Raw genomic sequence first — 20,329 nt, 5'->3', positions numbered from 1 at the left:
TGAATATATTTTTTAGAACTTCAGGCTTTGCCAATGACAAAGAAAAGATAATCACTAGTTGCCCAGTAATCAAGGCAAAAGCAAGAAAAAGAACCACACAAAAGTAATAGCACTATCTGAAACATAGAAACAGAGAAGATTGACGGCAGAAAAAGACCTCATGGTCCATCTAGTCTGCCCTTATACTATTTCCTGTATTTTATCTTAGGATGGATATGTGTTTATCCCAGGCACATTTAAATTCAGTTACTGTGGATTTACCCAACCACATCTGCTGGAAGTTTCTTCCAAGGATCTATTACTCTTTCAGTAAAATAATATTTTCTCATGTTGCTTTTGATCTGAACACTATCTCCCCTTATATTTTTCAAATATTACACAGAATCTTCAGCTTTTGTTTTAGCAATAAGGGCTAAATTTGAAATTTGATCTTTTCAAAAATGTAAATTTATGGGACACAGGTTCCATCACATCATTGATTTCATTATGATATTGGACAAATATAGTTTGTATGGATTTTTTCAATGCCTGACATGCAAATAAGAAAGGCTTTGGTATTTGTGAAAAAGAATGGGGCCAGACTTTTCATATTTCACTTTAATAATGGATTATAAATAAAGTTTATTATAATTTCCTCAAGACAAAATCAAGGCTCAGATATCATCACAGACTTGGAGCAAGATAGAATTCTGATCTAGAAAAAATGTTGGAAGTGTATTTCAATTCCATAGAGGAACAGCTTTAGTGAAAGACTCACAGCCATGATGAGCTGCTAATCAATTTTTTGCTTTTTACTGTCATTGAAGACTTCAGTTTAAAGGGCTAGGTTGAATCATAATAGCCATGACTGTAAATGGCACAGTGTTTCTGTATGTTCCTGAAAATTAAAAAGGCAACATGGAACATTCTGGAATGTAACTCCATAGTTTTTCCAATTAAATTAGAGAATTCTTCAGACATATTCCACCTATCTCCCCTGAAATCCTTCACTTTACCTCTACAGTGTCAATGGCTCTGCCCAGGAAAATATTTCTGACAAGAATATATATCATTTAGAATTCAAGTTTAGCCTGCATCATTTGCATGAGAGAGAGGGAGAAAGGAGAAAAACATACAAAGAGGAAAATATGCTAATCCAAAACCACCTATGTATTTGGTTTCCCTTCATCCCTCCTCCCTCCTCATCCTTCTTTAGAATGTGCTGTTGTAGTTTGTTTGCATGTGTGAGAGGGAAGGAGAGAGTGACAATGTGCCTCTTCTGGGAAAGACTTGAGAGGTATTTTGGTCCATGTAGCAAATATAGATTATGAGGATTTCAAAAAGTAGTTTAGAAGCTCTTAATAAAAACCTGGGAGACAGAACAAAGAACAACAGAGATAAAAATTATAATTTCTGTGTTTCAGCCCAAACTCTGGGTAGGAACATTAAGGAATATGCAGGAATCAAATCCAGGTGTTATAAGGTTTCAGTCTTCTAACCTTAACATAGAAACCACTTCTTCCCTGAGTTAGGAATGAGATCCAGAAACTAAGCCAATCATTCTTATGGATCCATAAATAACTGGATAATTCAAGTGATCAAATGCCTAAAAAGTGTGAAAAGAATAGAACAAAAGAAGATATTGGAGGGTTTCAAAGGTTTCCTGAGACTGGAGTTCAGTCAAGACAGAATGTGGGAGCCAGTTCCTCCCTACTACTATCTTCAACAAATATTCTTCTTCTATTTGATTGAAACTCTGTCTTCAAATCTTGAACAATGCCAGGAAAAAATAGGGCAGGAATCTCAATGTTGCAAAGTAAGTGCACAATCCTTCATTAAGACTGAAACTCTGGTGGCTGCAAAGTTCAGTACGTCCTCTCATAAATTATGCTGCTTGCAATTCAAGAAATCCAAATTAGGCTTCCATCTTCCGCAGACAGGATCTGTTGAAGGAGTTTCTGAGGGAGAAATAGAAGAAGGTTTTCAAATAAAAATTGGAAAAGAATTTACATTATGGAAGGAAAGAGTTCAATAGCAAAAGCAAAAATGTGTACTTCTACTGAATAAAGCACTACATTAGATTTGGGTCTGATTCTGAAGCAGGATCTCTCTAAAGCAACTGGCACAATCGGAGTCATAATATTTAAAGACGTCGTAACTGTTTTGGCCCAGTGCCGAAGCCCCAAATAATTACGCAAAACACAAATTTACAAACAGACAAGGAAGACAAGGAAGAACAAGGTAGTCTGGTTATTTTATTTAGCCTCCAAGAGTTGGCAAAGTTTCTAGAAATTAGTCCTTGAAAAATCCAAGCTGAACAAAGCAAAGCAAACTAGAGTCACTGAGCAGACTATGAACAGATAGGTTTTTGCAAAACTGGACCCACAGAAACCAGGATTCAAGCCACGATACCAACTGGAACTAGAATGGAAATTTCAAGACTTACAATGCAAGATTCTGAAACTACAATGCAAGATTCAGGATTCACAATGCAAGATTATGGAATGGCGCTGTTCTTTGCAATTAGCCTTAGCATGGTATTAAGGGCGTGGCCAATTAGCCTGCAGCTCTAATCTTGAGTAGATCTCCACCAGAGTATACCTTACTGCATTTTAGCAGTTACTGCCTTTCGGCAGCCCTGCGTGCTCTTGCATTCAGGCAAAGGAGTAGCCCCTCTTTTCTCAGCCCTGCCAAGAGGCACCACAGGCTTCCAAATGTTCTGGCTGCCCAGGCTGCTAGGCAGGCCATAACACTAACAGGCACAAATGTCACTTAATGGACATTACCAAACTGATTCAAAATTACTAAAGATAAGAACTGTGTCCCTTGAAAACAAGCAACAGACAATTTACAGTGCTCCTCTGCCACTTATGACATTCTAAATATTTGGTTATAATCCAACAGCAAAGCACCTTGTGTTGGATAGTCATATATATATTTCCTGGTTTGGAGAAGAATTAAATGGGATTCATTTATGTCCTAAGGAACAAAAGATGAAAACAAAACCAACGAATTAGGAAAGACCTCTAAGTGTAATAGTGGTGGAATTGTACCAATAAATTTGCCTGTGCAAAGCACTTTATTCTGAGCCTCCATTTTGGAATATTTGTAAATAATGAGCCGGGGTAGAGTGCTGTACTGCAGGTCACTGAAGCTGACTGTAGATCTGTAGGTCAGCGGTTCAAATCTCATCACCGGCTCAAGGTTGACTCAGCCTTCCATCTTTCCAAGGTGGGTAAAATGAGGACTCGGATTGTGGGGGCAATATGCTGGCTCTGTTAAAAAGTGCAATTGCTAACATGTAAGCCGCCTTGAGTCTAAGGAGAAGGGCGGCATAAAAATCAAATCAAATAAAATCAGATCAAATCAAATCAAATCAAAAGCAGGGCATGCATGCCTCACCTGTGTGCAGAATGTGGGGCAACTGGTGTGTAGAGTTGAGAGATTTTGCGGTTGAGTAGTGGGTGCAGGGCTTCCTTTAGACGCTGGCAATTCCTCTCTAGTTCTCGCAGAAACTCACGTTGGTCTGGTCCAATCAGTGTCTTGCTTTTGCGAAGAGCATCTTCACATCTAAGAAAATAGTCAGGTGGATATGCATCATGGTACTGGCTTAGAGAGGCCTCAAAGGGTTTTCTGTCTCCTCCTTTGAGCTATTTACTGATGTCTAAGTGTTCCAATCTTGATGTAATTTATCCCAGCTTCTAGCATGAAATGTCATCAAAGGGAGATAGATTTTTTTAAGTGTCTATCAGAAAGTTCTCCTCAGATTACCCTAGCTGAACTGTAGAAGGCCTTGGCAATGAACTCATGTGCTGCAAAATGTACTCCTTTGAAGACATCGTTTCAAAAGATTGCTTTTACTTTTAGTTATCTGGAACGTTTTGGAGGAAAAGCTTAATATTAAGTTAATAAACAGACTAAAGAGCCAACCAAAGGTGGATTGTGTAGCCCTGGATGATATTAAAGGAATCTATTTTCTTTGGTTCACTAAAGTGAAACAATGTTTTTTGCAAAACACAATAAACTGAAACATATTTTTTGCAAAACACAATACAAAAGACAAAATACATAACTGGGCAGAGAGTAAAGTTGTGTATAAGGGATGGACAGCAGTGAATTATTTAGCTCATCTTTCTAAAGATGGTGTATCTACCTTTCCTCGTTAAGACAAAATTGTCAAGACAAATTGTTACAGCCAGTATGTGAACGTTTAATTTAATGAACTTAATTAACTTAATGAAATGTTAGATGCTTCTAAGAGCATGCCATAAGAATTTTCCATAAATAACATTTACCCAGTTTTAAAATGATCATGGGTCAGAGTAGGAGTGGAGAAGAATATTCAGCTCTATCAAATATTCAAAAAGAGATACTGACAAAATGAATTGAGGAAGCTTTGTTACTTGACAAGTAATTGTGTGTAAGGGCCGCTTCATCTATCTTTTACTGGACCAGGAAGAGCCAGATAAAAGTCCACCCTCACTCATGAAGCTCTCTGAGCCAGTCCTATTTTTTTTGGTAGCCCAACTTAACTCTATACAGTTGCTGTTGTAGGTATAAAATTAGGGGAGTCATTCTACCCCACCCCCAGCTTTCAAGAGAAAATGCTGCATTTATGCTGACTATCTCCTATGACCAGAAGAGGGTAAACTTGAATGCTGATGAATATGTCCACATATTTTCTAAGTACTAACCAGAAAATATTTTCTTAGCTACTAAGCTTATATATGGTTGGTTAGATGCTGCCACCTGTTGAAACTATACACAGGAGTCTCTTCTGGAGTCTCTCCAGAACTTCTAACAGAGAGGTGTCAGTCATTGGTGAGCCCCATATTTGAAAAAGGATCTTTTACTTGGCTCGCCTCAGTCCATTACAGGAACTTACCTTTCCCAACCACAGTCTATCTTGTGGAGCACTGTATTCTGCTGATTTTTTAGGATCCTCACAATAGTTCTCTTAACCTAGATATGTATTACTTTGATATATTTTGTGTGTGGAAGCAGGATGCAGGTCAACAGTGTAAAAGCAGAGTATTCCATTAGCTCTTCTAGTGAGCACATGGCAGAGGCATCCTTCATCTCCATGCTACAATCCTCATAACAATCTCCTCCCAGAGCTGCTATTCTGGAAAGCAGAATCGTTCTGGAAGGCTACTGTTGTAAATTCACACCACAATTAAAAGAAGAATTCCAGTTGATCTTCCTTTAACATAAATGTAAGTTATTCTAATTGTAATGTGAATCCGGGAAATTGTGTCTGAGAAGCAAGCTTTCAAAAGTTATTATCTAAGAACACTTTTTATATCCTGTACAAATGTATATGTCTTTTCACTGACCTTCCCGATATAACTTGCAAAAGAAATCCCCTTCATTCCGTAAGACCATTTCTGGTATATCAACTTGGAGTTCTTTTTATGCTGCCCAAAAAGACATTTCTTGATTCTATTATGAAGACTCACATCTTCTAAATCAGGAGTCTCCAACCTTTTGGACCTCAGGGACCATCAAATTCATCATTTTAAATCCCATGGACCACTGGGGGTGGGTGGGAGGCAGGCTCAGCCGCATTTTGGACCTACCTGTCTGGTTCTGTGAGGCCCCAGGGTAGGAGGCCCAAGAGAAAGTGCATGGTCTAGGCACACAGCCTGGAAATCTCTTTTGTGTTCCTTCTCTCAAGAAGCTTGGTCAATCTGAGTGAAGGAAAACGAAGATGGGCAGACTTACGGTGGCTTGCTGATGTTGGTAGGAAAGTCAAATCCATATTCCAGAGCTGTAGTAGTCACAGGACTGTCCCTTTGGTCTCCCGGAGCAGCTCATCTACCCAGGTGCTCCGGCCTGTTGGGGGTGGAGGAGCTTCTCCAGGATGACCAAAGGGATAATTCTATTCTAATTTTTTTAACTGAATTTTTTGAAACAAAAAACAAACAAACACATACAAAAAATAGACACATCTTACAATACATACGAACAGTTTACGGAAACTTGTGCTTTTTAAAATTAATGTTGTTTTTACATTGCCTTTTCTGCATTGCCCTGTTTTATTTTGTTTGATTTTTTCATTTCTGTTTTTTTCTCCATCCAATTGTATAATTTTCCCCATACAGTATAATAGTCATTTCCCTGTTTATTTTGCAATTCCATTGTGATTTTACTCATTTTTGCACATTCTAATATCTTTCTGATTACCATTTGTTCTGTTGGTATATTTTCTTTTTTCTAATTTTGTGCAAAGCTCAATTTTGCTGCTATAAGTATATGAATTGTGTTCTGTCTGGGTCCCTCCAGAAGCCAACACCAACCAAAAAGAGAAGCCAGACACACTGGTAAAAAGCAAAGGCAGTTTATATAATTCAAAGCAAACACAGGTAACAGAAACTGTTCTTACAGACAGGAACACGCTGGAACTTCACAGAGGTTTCACAAAGGCCATGAAATAAAACAGGATTCTTGCTGTCAAAAACAACGCTGGAGATAACAAACCTACGCCTCCCCCAAGTCTTCCAGACTTCTAGGCCACAAGCCAAGATCAGAGACGCCGAGAAGCGAAGCAAGGTCACAGAATTACCAGTTGATAACGCTCCACATGGCTGTAAGGGCGGGCCTGCCTTTTAAACCCTGCTGAGGAGAACCACACCCAAACCCAGCTGTTGCCAATTCAATGGTGCAAATACCTTTCTAACTGGTCCCGTCTCTGAGCTGCACGTCGCTGTCTCATGTCAATTATAGCCTGTGCTTCCTCATCCAGTGAGTCCAGGCTACTGGCTGGGGAGAGCCCCCCCCCCCCCCCGGGGCTCTAAGGCTGCTCTCCCTCCTCCTCTTCCTGACTTTCCTCTCCCCCGTCTGCCTGTTCCTCCCCCTCCTGGTCACTGTCCTCCTCCTCTGGGCATGGAGCCAGCAGAGACGCAGCCGGTCCCTGAGGAGCCTCAGGCTGAATCACAACAAATTGTAAGATATAAATTTGCCTTTTTATGATGCCCACTAATAATACTATATTATAGTATTATATATATATTTCCAGTTTTAATTCTAGTTCATAAGGGACAATTCTGTGACTACTACAGCTTTGGAATATGGGACCGGACCATGATGAGTCTGGAAATCTCTGCCATAGGGGGTGTAACTTTACAGGTGGTGCAACATGCAAAATGGAGCACAGCTCTCGCCAGCGGGAACCAGGTAATGATGCTGTTGCGGTGGGGGTGGGGGCAGTGGTGATGGTTGGAAGGTGCAGGAGCAAAGTGCTACTTACATTTGCGTAGCATCAGCATTCCACCTTTGCCACGGTATATTTGTGCCAGCTGCTGGCGCCAAGGCAACCCTTGTCTCCTGCCACCTGGGGCTCAGAGCAGTAAACTGTGTCTGGAAAGCACTACAGAGCAGTAAACTGTGTCTGGAAGCAGCTGGAATTAACCCTAGCTTTGCTGTCCATTACAGATGTTAGATCAGCCCCCTGCAAACTCTCATCTCTCAAGGAGCCCAGCCGAAGTTTCCTGTACTGCTTCGGTCTGTCAGCGCTCCTCAAGAGATGAGAGGTCCTGATCTAGTGTCCAGGTTGGCTATAAGAGAAACATTCATTTTCTGCCACATTTTGAGATTTCTAGTTGCAACAGACAGCAAAGCTAGGATTGACCCTGGGCGCTTCTCTCTGCTAACATGCGGTCAAGCTAATTGCCTGAAGGACCCCATCCTGTCCCTATGAGTCAAAGTGCCGAAGCCTGAGCAGTGCAAGAACTTTGTCAGGGTTTCTTGAGAGAAATGCAAAGATTTCTCTGCAGACCACAAACATTTTATCACGGACCTTCAGTGGTCCACACACCACTGGTTGGTGACCAATGATCTAAATGGTTCTGTTCAAAGGAAGGAAAAGCAAATGGGGATCTCAGCCTCATGTTAATCCCAGCAATGATGTTCTTGGATAAAACAGTTGCATCAGTATTAATATGAGAATACTGCAAATTTTAAGGGTCATTTATGATCTAACGTATCATACCTGGATAGTTGTCTATATTGAGAGCTTTGCGTAGAGGTCTCGGTTGGAGCCCACTTTATTTTCCCACCCAAGCCTTTGCATTATGAGCATTTGTGCATTACCTCTTAGTGAAATCTTTGAAGCACAGTCGGAGTTTGTTGTGGTGTCGATAGAGCTTTGGATCATCAGGGATCTCAGTCAAAAATATCTGAGCCACTTCCAGAGGACCCTGCAAAAGAAAGGGCAGGGAGATGTAGTAGGGCAAAAATACATGAACTGGAGTCAGCATTTGAGACACTAGATTTCCTTCCCTTGCCGTTCCATCTCTATCAAACTCAATTTTAGGCCACTTTTAGGCATCACTATTTTTATTTAATTATTAACCTCCTTCACTGGTGTATCTTTAGAAGACTTACACATTATAAAATAAAAAATAAAATAAGAACCAAGAAAACAGTAACGCACAGACCATACACCAAACTCTCTTAAATCCAAGATGCCTATCAAGAGACCTGATCATTTCATTCTACCTCAGGACCTATTGAAAGAAGCATATTTCCAATGCTTTATGCAAATACATCAGGAATAAGGCCACACAGACCTCAGAGAAAATGCTGTTCCAAGGGTAGGCACAGCTACAGAGAAGACATGTCCCCTAGGATCCTTTAAATGACATTGTTTTATAACCGTGACCTGGAATGTGTCAATTCTACTTGGTCTTACTGATTGAACAGAAATGACTGGCCTTAGAAGAAAGGCACCTGTAGGTAATCAAAGCCTGAGCCTAAGTCAAGAAGGGGTTTAGCGATGACAACACTGAATTGTACCTGGAAGTCCACTGGTACCCACTGCATCAACATAATCACCTTGTGTCAGCATCCCAAATAGCATCTGGGAAATAAATCAGATTCCAATCCAAATTTCTCATCCAAGGTTCGATTTATTAATGGAGCCGTGTTAGTCACACCGTTGCCAATCCCGATTTTAAATTCCTTCCAGGTCTCTCCCACATTAAGGTTCATCCCCCATCCCCACACCTACAAGATCAACACGAGGACCAGTCCGAGTGCAGGGATTTCAATGACCACCTCCTTACATCCGTTGATGCAGAACAAAAGGTGACCCTGGACTCTAAGAAAGGAATTTGTTGTGGCTAGTAAGTTTCCCTCTTGTGCAACCACCCCTCCCAGTTCCCATAATACTATTCTGCTGTGGCAGGCCAAAGTCTCTAACTCCACAGGATGCTTTCGGCCTGACACCTTGTTTCCTCTGCCTCTTTATAGTCCTATTCATGCTGGCTACTCCATTGCATCTGAGCGATGGGTGGCGCAGTGGTTAGTGCAGCACTGAAACTAATTCAGCTAACTGCTAGCTGTATTATTATTATTATTATTATTATTATTATTATTATTATTATTATTATTATTATTATTATTATTATTATTATTAAGCTTTGTATGCCGCCCCTCTCTGTAGACTCGGGGTGGCTCACAACACAATAAAACAGTTCATAACAAATCTAATAATTTACAATTTAAAATATATTTAAAATATTTTTAAAAAACCATTATTAAGCAGACATACATACAAACATACCATACATAAATTGTATAGGCCCGGAGGAGATATCTCAATTCCCCCATGCCTGACGACAAAGGTGGGTTTTGAGGAGTTTACAAAAGGCAAGGAGGGTAGGGGCAGTTCTAATCTCTGGGGGGAGCTGGTTCCAGAGAGTCAGGGCCGCCACAGAGAAAGCTCTTCCCTTGGGGCCCACCAACTGACATTGTTTAGTTGACGGGACCCGGAGAAGGCCCATTCTGTGGGACTTAAACGGTCGCTGGGATTCGTGCAGCAGAAGGCGGTCTCAGAGATATTCTGGTCCGATGCCATGAAGGGCTTTATAGTCATAACCAACACTTTGAATTGTGACCGGAAATTGATCAGCAACCAATGCAGACTGCGGAGTGTTGGTGTCACATGGGCATACCTTGGGAAGCCCATGACTGCTCTCGCAGCTGCATTCTGCACGATCTGAAGTTTCCAAACACTGTTCAAAGGTAGCCTCATGTAGAGAGCATTACAGTAGTCGAACCTCAAGGTGATGAGGGCATGAGTGACTGTGAGCAGTGACTCCCGGTCCAATAGGGCCGCAACTGCTGTAGTTCAGCAGTTCAAATCTCACCACTGACTCAAGGTTGACTCAATCTTCCATCCTTCTGAGGTGGATAAAATGAGGACCCAGATTGTTGGGAGCAATATGCTGATTCTGTAAATCGCTTAGAGAGGGCTGTAAAAGAATTATGAAGTGGTATATTAAGTCTTAATGCTATTGATAACATAGTTCTCCTATTGTGATAACCTAGAACTCTTATCTACAACCTCTATGTAGGCTCTTCCGTAGGTCACTGACAAACATAATCAGTGCTGCTCAGTGCTTACACATCACCAAACCTAAATCCGAAGGTCTTCTGCAGTTGCTGTGTATCACATATCCATCATTATGTTTCCTTCATTTTGCAACATCTTTGTTTCTCAATTATTATTTCTGCCAAGAGAATTCAATTCTGTTCTCACTCAATTCCACCTTGCTAAGCAGGCCTGAAGCCTGCCATAAAACAGTTCTTCCCATTCCATAGTTAGGTACCTGGTTGACTATTGTTCCAACACATCCCTGAAGCACCATCTGCAGCATCTTGGCATCAGCTGGGTCCTGGTGCGTGGCAAAAGCCAATTCCTGAGTCTTCTTCTGCATGTCCTCTATGGCTACTTCAATAGGAATAAGAATAATCTGGAGATAAGACAAGGCAAACATAAACAAAAGTATCAGGAGATTACCTTGTCCTTAAAACAATGTGTATAAATGCAAAAAACTATATAAATTTAGTTTCAATCTAAGTCTTGCATCAGGAAAAGATGGATTCATGTGCTCTACATACAGTATATTATATTAATGGTTATAATTGTCTGACTTCTATCATATAATTTAATTTACAAGGAATATTAATTACAGTTACTATTTTGCATAACTTATTCTCATTTGACCTATTACCAAATATAGCCTGGGAATGCTACAGTTCTCCGATGTGCTGACATGATAATCCAAAGAATGGGATTGACTCCACCTTCTTCCTTTTAGAGAACTTATTCTCTCCATCAAAGCGGAACACATCTCGGGAACAACTGATGTGCAGGCGTACTGGCTCAGCAGGGCCACAATCAATCACGTGAAGTGATGTCTGCATCCGGGACTGTTCAAGGAAATAATAGAATGGTTTGGGATTCCAGTACTGGACCTTTTTGCCACACCATTAAACAGCCAGCTGCCAAGATTTTTTTTCCAGGTTTGTAAAACCAGGGGTGGAGGGAGCAAATGCACTCCAAGCTCTGTGGCCAAGAGGACTCCTATACACCTTTCCTTCTCTTCCCTTGATCCTGAGGGTAATCAGGAAGGTACAGGAGGAGAAGGTGGAAGTATTACTGCTAGTTCCTCACTGCCCCAGCAGGCCATGGTTCACAGATCTGGTCAGTCTATCAATAGCCAGACTCTGGAGGATCCTGTAGGGAAAGATATCCCTCAGGCAGGGGGTTCTAATAAATCCGAAACCACAATGGTTGCAACTTGATCATCTGGCACTTGAGTGGAGAACTCTGACAGAGGACAACAATCCAGGCTTCCAGGAGGCCATCAACTAACAGGATCTACTATTCGACTTGGAATATCTTTTGTAGCTGATGTTCCAAGGGAGGCATTGATCCCATCTCAGTAATGGTGGCACAGATCCTGGACTATCCCTGAACACCATAAGCAGACAGGTCATAGCACTGGTGTCAGTGTTGTCATGCTGGGATCTACCAAGGCCTACAAGCTTCAAGCTCTTCCATTATTCTGACGAGTGACTGCCCATTCTACCAGAAGCCCATCCACAATGGCTGCATTAGCAACACAGGCCTCTGTAGAGGAAGTCTCTGTAGGGCAGCGACGTGGTCCTCACCATCTGAGTTCATCTAACGTCTATTTTGTGCCACGAGAGTTCAGATGGATGATTGCCATGTGTACAAAAATCTGGCAATATCAGTTCTTGTTTCCTATGGAAGGCAGTGTTGATTTTTGGCACAAATGACTCAGGACCACCCTATCTGGGTGGAAAATGCAAAGATCTGGAGAGTGCTGAGAGGTCTGACACTCGCCGAGCTGATGTTATGGCTACTAGGAAAGCTGTCTTAATGGAGAGAATCCTCAGCGGAACCGTTCTTAAGGGTTCAAACGGTGGTTTTGTCAGGGCCTTTAGAACCAAGGAGAGATTCCATGTTGGGAATGTATGAACCGGTGGGGAGTGTATATTGGCAACTCCCCTCAGAAAGTCTTTTACCCATGGATGATGAGTTAAAGAGCATGTCTCTGAGACTCTTATGATAGCTGCGAGGGATAGTTGGATGTGAATGGGGGTCCTGTGCTGTAATGCTGGCGACCGCCACCAGCGTAGAGATGTCTTGAGTCCTTGAGAAAGACTAATCCGCTGCTTGGTATGGCTCACTCTCACCCTCTGGGCTGGAAGGAGGAGCCATTGTAAGGCCCGTATATGGTGTCGGGCCCAAGGTACGATACCTATTGCTGACACTAGTGTCCCCAAAAGTCTTGACAGAAAGGGTAGGGAAGCATGGCGTTGATTTTGCAATTTGCGAATCAGTTGATGAATGTTGGCCTGTCTCTCTGGTGACAGTGACACTGTCCCGGAGACTGTGTCGATGATAGAGCCTAGATGCAACAGTCTGGTTGTGGGGAGCAGATGGCTCTTTTTTAGGTTGACAGTGAAGCCATGGGACTCCAACGTCTGCATGGTGAGGGCCAAATCTTCTCTCGCTCTCGATGGGGACTTGGATAGAATGACAATGTCGTCCAAGTACGCCATCAGGCGTATGGACTTAGAGCGGAGGCCAGCTGTTATGACGTTGAGCAATTTGGTGAACGTCCGGGGGGGCCGATGACAGGCCGAATGGCATGGCCTGATACTGATAATGGGTCCCCTCTAGGCAGAAACGAAGGAATCTCTGATGAGCTGGATAGATAGGGACATGAAGGTATGCTTCTTTGAGGTCTATAGAAGTTAGGAAGTCCTTTGGCTGAACTGCTGTTATAATAGTTTGGAGGGAATGCATTCTGAATCTCCTGTAACGTATGAACATGTCCAGACTCTTGAGATTCAGGATCATCCTGCACCCCCCCCCCCCCCGAGGCCTTTGGTACAATAAAGATCATAGAGTAGAAGCCTGTGCCTTCCGCATGACGGGGCACCTGCTCTATGGCCTGAATGTCCAGGAGGTGGGTGATTTCCTCCATCAATTGTGATCTTTTTTTGCTGTCTCGAGGTACTGGACAATGGATGAAGCGGTTGGGTGGGGGCTGAAGAAACTCCAACCACAAGCCTTGGGAGACCGTGGCGATGGCCCATTTGTCTGATGTTGTTGTCCGCCAGAAGGTGTTGAAGCACTGGAGTTTCCCTCCTAGGGATTGTGACTCAACCGAGTCACTTGGTGCGCTTAAAGCCCCTGTGGGTGTTACCTCTGAAGGGGCATCTTGTTTGCTAGTACCCTCGTGATCTGTCCTGAAATGACGTACAATCTGATCTAAAAGAGGACTAGTTATATTGACCCTGCTGATATTGTCTCTGGGTCTGGTTGGTATTTTGGGAGGAGTCCCAACGAAAGGACTGGCGCCTCATGTAGGGTGCTTGTCTGTGCTCTTGGCGTTTGTAGGCCTTAAGGGAGCACCTTCCTTTTGTCCTTATCTTCTATAAGGACTGAAGTCAATGCGTCCCCGAACAGTGTGGAACCCTGAAATGGTGAAGAGGCTAGACTCCACTTAGACTTTAAGTCAGCCTGCCAGTTTCTTAACCATAGCAGGCGCCTTGAGGAAAGGGTAGTTGCTATACCCCTTGCTGCGAACTTTGCCGCATGAAGTGTTGCATCAGCCGAAAACTCCGCAGTTGCTAGCAATTTGCTCAAGTCCTGGCGCAGGCGACCCTCCTCCGGATTGAGTCTGGCCTGCATTTCCTGTATCCATATTATAGATGCCCTATTAAAAAAGGATGCTGTAGCCACTGCATGAAAGGCCCAGCTGGCCATCTGGTGAGTCTTTTGTAATAGGATCTCAGCCTTCTGGTCCTCTGGTCTAAGGCTGTCTCCTGTTTCAGTGGGGACCAAGGCGTTTGATACTAGGGTCATCACTGGTTGATCTATGGGTGGGAACTCTAGTAGTTTCTCCACCTCTTCATCAAAGGTGTAAAACCTCCTCTCCATATTTGAGGGGCCCTGTGCTGCAGCCAGGTGCTGCCAAGGCCGGTTAACACTTTCAAGGAAAATTTCTGAGACCAGAATATGGTCAGATTCAGGGCGAGGCTCCTTGAACAGGGGAGTTGCTGGTCTGGCCGTCTCAGTGGTCTCGGTGGTCTTAGTGTTGCCTGGCAAATCAACCACCTGTTTTGCCTTGTGTAGTAGAACTCTGAATAAGGCCGGTTTGAATAGGCCCGCAACTGAAGGTGGTTCAGGCATTGTCTCATCTTCAGAGAGATCATACTCTCTATCATTGTCCTCTAGTGGTGTCTCCTCTGCTAAGGAGCCATACCCTGAAGGGGGCGGTGCCGACCAAATGTCTCTTGCATGTCGAGGTTGCTGACCATACTGCTGTGTAGCCGCAGCCATTCCTTGAGAATAGGCGTTATTGATGATGTCTTGAATTGCAGGTGACATATGTTGCCACGCATCAGAAGGCCCCCAAAGCCCTGCAGCTGTGGGGGTAAAGTTGGCAGGAGTGGCTGCTAAATCTCTCGATGGATGACTTGGAGGTCATGTTCTCACTACATTAGACTCAGGAGAAGGTGAGGCCTGTGGCAGGAATGGCACCTGTCTCTCAGGGGACCAGTCTCCTTCTGTGGGAATCCCTGTGGCCCCAAAGGTGGATTGGGATGGGGATGATTCCCAAGCTTGAGATAGGTAGTGCGGGGGGATAGGAGGCATTGCCATAGCTGGGCTTTGGAGTGCTGCCTCCAGCCTTTGTTCCAAGGCTTGTATGCGCTTTTCTGCCTCTTTAAGGGAAGAAGATGTTATGGCCGGTGAAGACTTGGCCTTGGCCTTGGATTTATCCTTTTCTTTAATTTTGGTAGCAGTGGATGGTGAAGCCACCTTCTCTGTTTGATGTTCCTCCATAGTACTCACGGTTGTTGAGTATGAGACTGGAGGTCCTAAACAATTCGAGACTAGGGCCTTCGGGAACCAGCAATCAATATTTGTGAGGCTGCAGCAATTGCTCACACGCTGCTCTTCAACTGCAAAATGGCGACACGGACTTTACTGAGGCCAACGCCTATGTAGCCACGCCTTTCTGGTTCCCCTTCTGAGGCAAAGAAATTTCCCGCCTTCCACCTATAAAATGGCGGGCCCGGGAAGAATAACGGCAAGGAGGAAAAATGGTGCGCGTTCAGCTCGCTCGGGAGCGTTCCGTCGCTCTGCCCTTATAGCAGTTTTATTAGCCTCTCGTTTTTCCACTTTATTTTCCCTCTCGCTTTGTCAGCAGCAGCGTGGGCGGCGGCCTGTCTTTGGCCACCTCTCAGCTGAGAGGCGCTGGTGTTCTTCCAAGTCGAGCCGCTCCGTTCCCTTGAGCTCGTTGTGGCGGTGGCGATTTTGCCGCTTCCCAGCTGAGCCCTTGGCAAGGTTCCAGCCCTCGGTCTCGCTGTTTGGGGCTCTTTTTTGGGTGCCGTCGTGAAACCTCCCAGTGGGGGGGCGCCCCCCCCCCCCCTTCGGCTTGCAGCCGAGTGTGGCCGCGGAGGCCAGGGACCCCGGGTTGCGTTGCTCCCGTGCAGGGCAGTACCCTCGGAGGGAAGAGGCCCCTGGGGAGGAATGGTGGGGGTGGTGCCCACGGAGGGCAGAGACCCCATCGACGTTTTCATTCATCCTGTAAGACAAGAGAAAAAACCATTAAACAGGTACACATTAAACATTAACTTAAGCACTTTATTAATTATAACAGAAAAACAGTCTCTATTCTAAGATTGAGTTTTTAAAACTGAGCTCATGGGGGCTATAGGGGGCAGTGCCTAAACAATTATTTAAATTAATAACTCAGTCTCTGCCAATAAGATTGCAGAATAACCCATGTTGGACTCTCCTTCCAAGTGCAGTGGATAATAATATTTTCTCTTGTTGCTTTTGATCTTTCCCCCAACTAACTTCAGATTGTGTCCCCTTGTTCTTTAAACTAGTTGTAATAATAATAATAATAATAATAATAATAATAATAATAATTATTATTATTATTATTATTATTATTATTATTTAGATTTGTATGCTGCCCCCTCCGAAGACTCGGGGTGGCTCATAACAACAATAACAATACAGTGCAAATATAATAATTAAAACTATAGTTAAAACCCACTATCATTAAAAGACAATCGATACTACACATAACCATACTATATGCCATAAATTTTGAATTTTGCATACAAATCATATTCTACAATTTTTTCACTCCCAGTAATTGTGATCCCTGCAAGCTCCATGAGCTGATTCTCCCATTACCTCTTCCTTGTGGATGACATTAATGCGGGTTTTGATGTAAGGGAAAGCATGAGAGGTGGTGAGCAGAGTCTTGCGCTTGAACTGCTCGTGTAGATCCCCATGTGCTCGTCCATCCAATGTGAAAGGGGTACAAAACATGAAGGTACGCAGATTGTAGTTCTTGTCAAAGTATGTGACACGGTCCTTCAGTTCATATGTATCAAAGAAAGGCTCCACATAAGTCAACTGGATGTATGCCTGTGACAAGACAAGAAAGGATCAACATCCTCTCAACACTGTTGCATTAGGCACTTGCTTGCTTGGAGACTATAATTTGAACAGAGAAGAGAGCAGCTCTCCCCCAAACCAGCATTGGATTATTGGAAGGAGGAAACACAACTAGCATTCTGTTAACCTTGCCATTTCAGTAATTTATAGACAAGATATGTAGCTTATGGAAAGAAAGGATAAATTTTAAAGGCATTTCCACTGGGTATATGTAGTATGGAAGAAGAAATGTGACAAATCACCTCTTGCCTAGAAATATTTAGGAATCTCTATGCCTAGAGATCTGCAGCTTCTTTCTGGTCATGTCTTCTTGGTATAAAAATACAGTCTACCTGTAAAACAGCAATGTCTAATACTATGCACAGAGAATCTACCTTATTGGGATCCAGTTTGGTCTTGTCTACAGGATTGGAACCTTTGATGATTTCCACCATTTCATGCCCAAAACGTTCAGCATAAAACTCCTGAATGGAAAACAAAAAAGGACAATTTTGCCAAGGCAAAAAGGTCTCAGATCTTTCTGGATACGTCATGGCATCAGAATGAGGATTAACCACATATCTAGTTGACAAGATAGTTGAATACTTCCTGAGGGATCGATTTTCTTATCCCTGGCTTTCCCAGGTCTGCTGATCCAGTTTGGGGCACATCTACACATGCAAAACAAATTGACATCACCATCAATCATAGAAACATAGAAACATAGAAGTCTGACGGCAGAAAAAGACCTCGTGGTCCATCTAGTCTGCCCTTAAACTATTTTCTGTATTTTATCTTAGGATGGATATATGTTTATCCCAGGCATGTTTAAATTCAGTTACTGTGGATTTATCTACCACATCTGCTGGAAGTTTGTTCCAAGGATCTACTACTCTTTCAGTAAAATAATATTTTCTCATGTTGCTTTTGATCTTCCCCCCAACTAACTTCAGATTGTGTCCCCTTGTTCTTGTGTTCACTTTCCTATTAAAAACACTTCCCTCCTGGACCTTATTTAACCCTTTAATATATTTAAATGTTTCGATCATGACCCCCCTTTTCCTTCTGTCCTCCAGACTATACAGATTGAGTTCATTAAGTCTTTCCTGATACGTTTTATGCTTAAGACCTTCCACCATTCTTGTAGCCCGTCTTTGGACCCGTTCAATTTTGTCAATATCTTTTTGTAGGTGAGGTCTCCAGAACTGAACACAGTATTCCAAATGTGGTCTCACCAGCATTCTATACAGTGGGATCATAATCTCCCTCTTCCTGCTTGTTATACCTCTAGCTATGCAGCCAAGCATCCTACTTGCTTTCCCTACCGCCTGACTGCACTGTTCACCCATTTTGAGACTGTCAGAAATCACTACCCCTAAATCCTTTTCTTTTGAAGTATTTGCCAACACTGAACTGCCAATACAATACTCAGATTGAGGATTCCTTTTCCCCAAGTGCATTATTTTACATTTGGAAACATTAAACTGCAGTTTCCATTGCTTAGACCATTTATCTAGTAAAGCTAAATCATTTACCATATTACAGACGCCTCCAGGAATATCAACCCTATTGCACACTTTAGAGTCATCGGCAAATATACAAACCTTCCCTACCAAACCTTCCCCTATGTCACTCACAAATATATTAAAAAGAATAGGACCCAGAACAGATCCTTGTGGCACACCGCTTGTAACCTGACTCTGCTCAGAATACTCGCCATTAACAATAACTCTCTGATGTCTACGCTTCAGCCAGCTGCAAATCCATTGAACTATCCAGGGATTAAGTCCAATCTTCACTAATTTATCTATCAGCTCTTTATGTGGAACCGTATCAAAGGCTTTGCTGAAGTCCAGGTAGGCAATATCCACGGCACCACCTTCATCCAACACCTTTGTGACATAGTCAAAGAAATCAATGAGATTAGTCTGACATGATTTGCCTTCAGTAAAGCCATGCTGATTTGGGTCTAATAAGTTATTGTTTTTTAGGTGCTGATTTATCCTCTTTTTGAGTAGAGTCTCCATCATTTTAACTACAACTGATGTCAAGCTAACTGGCCTGTAGTTACCAGCTTCTTCTCTACTGCCCTTCTTGTGAATAGGCACAACACTGGCCATTCTCCAATCCTCAGGAACTTCTCCTGTTAACAAGGATTGGTTAAACAAATCAGTCAGATCTGAGTTCTTTAAGAACTCTGGGGTGGATGCCATCTGGACCCATTGCCTTATTTATCTTTAATCGTTCAAGTTCTTCTAAGACATCGGCTTCTAAGATCACTGGAGCTGAATCCGTACAGCTGGAAGCAATGCTATATCCCTCTATAGTATTATTTTGTAAGGTGTCTTTTGAGAAAACTGAACAGAAGTAGCTATTGAAATGGTCAGCGATCTCCTTATTCCCATTAATGCATGTATTATTCCCGGTACTAAGCTTCGTGATGCCGCAGTTTTTCTTCTTCTTATCATTAATATATCTGAAGAAGGTTTTATCCCCCTTCTTTACAGATTTGGCAATTTCTTCCTCTTTTGAGGCTTTAGCAGCATATATTATCTGTTTCGCCTCCTTCTGTCTCATTTTATATACCTCCCTATCAGCTATACTTCCAGACTCTTTTTTAAAAAAAAAAATTTTTTTTTATTATTTTTCATAAAATAGACATACAGACATACAAACATTAAACATAGAGTGGGGATGTATTTCCCCGCTTCTTTTGAAAGTATACATTCAAATAGAAAAAAGAATACATAATCAAACATTTGTTAAACGTTAAAAAAGTCTAGTAAAAAATTTTCAAATCTTAAATGCAATGTTAGTACGGTATAAGTAAAAATTCTTAATATATTGTTTATGTGTAATATATTCATCTAATCAAACATTTAAACAAGTCTCAGTTACTAAACATACATAAAACAAAATTCTTAATATGTTGCTTGTGAATAAACTATTATATCATAATCATCAACAAATACATTTGAACTAATATTAATATTGTTATTACCTAAATAAAAACAGATCTATCTGTTATTTTTTCTTATCTAACCATTTATATATATTATTCCATGTTTCATAAAATTTAGTATCTTCTTGATCGTTTAATCGTCTTGTCATCATATCCATTTTGGCGCAATCTAATATTTTAGCTATAACTTCTTCTTTCTTGGGGATTTCCTCCCCCTTCCAGTTTTGCACATATATTATTCTAGCCGCAGTTAATATGTGTATGATTAAATAAAGAGTTTCTTTCTTATAAGTCTGATTGGTAATTCCTAATAAGTAAAATTCCGGGGTGTTATCTATATCATGCTTTAATATTTCTTTTAATATCTTCTCAATCATCTTCCAATAAATTTTAGCTTTACCACATGTCCACCATTGATGGTAATAAGTTCCTATATCTTTCTTGCATTTCCAACATAGTGGGGATGTTTTAGGAAACATTTTTGCTATCCTGTTTGGTGGGAGATGCCATCTATAAAACATTTTAATTTGGTTTTCTTTTAATGAAACTGACTTGGTCATTTTCCAATTATTAATCCAAACTTTTTCCCAAGTATCTATATC

At 42.0% G+C, this 20,329-nt stretch overlaps 1 protein-coding gene across 14 annotated transcripts in view; it reads right to left on the bottom strand.

Moving 5' to 3' along the window:
* Positions 1-582: 582 nt before the first annotated feature.
* DOCK6 (dedicator of cytokinesis 6) overlaps positions 583-20,329 on the bottom strand; it is a 280,141-nt gene continuing 260,394 nt past the window's right edge. For 13 of the 14 annotated variants that reach the window (XR_011558174.1, XM_070741668.1, XM_070741676.1 and 10 more), the window contains 6 exons: positions 17,161-17,250; positions 16,520-16,756; positions 10,593-10,736; positions 8,071-8,177; positions 3,382-3,549; positions 583-1,937 (listed from right to left, as the gene is read on the bottom strand). Coding sequence is in view for 13 of the 14 variants with exons in the window: in XM_070741668.1 (XP_070597769.1) it covers positions 1,895-1,937; positions 3,382-3,549; positions 8,071-8,177; positions 10,593-10,736; positions 16,520-16,756; positions 17,161-17,250 (789 nt within the window). In the remaining variant the exon portion in view is untranslated. Of the gene's footprint in view, positions 1,938-3,381; positions 3,550-8,070; positions 8,178-10,592; positions 10,737-16,519; positions 16,757-17,160; positions 17,251-17,272; positions 17,437-20,329 lie in introns of those variants that run through there. The other variant, XM_070741678.1, reaches the window with a different exon arrangement.

Source organism: Erythrolamprus reginae, chromosome 2 (genome assembly GCF_031021105.1).
Source record: "Erythrolamprus reginae isolate rEryReg1 chromosome 2, rEryReg1.hap1, whole genome shotgun sequence".
Lineage (NCBI taxonomy): Eukaryota > Metazoa > Chordata > Lepidosauria > Squamata > Dipsadidae > Erythrolamprus > Erythrolamprus reginae.
Note: the sequence above shows the minus strand (reverse complement) of the source record. Positions and strands in the feature narration are given on the sequence as shown.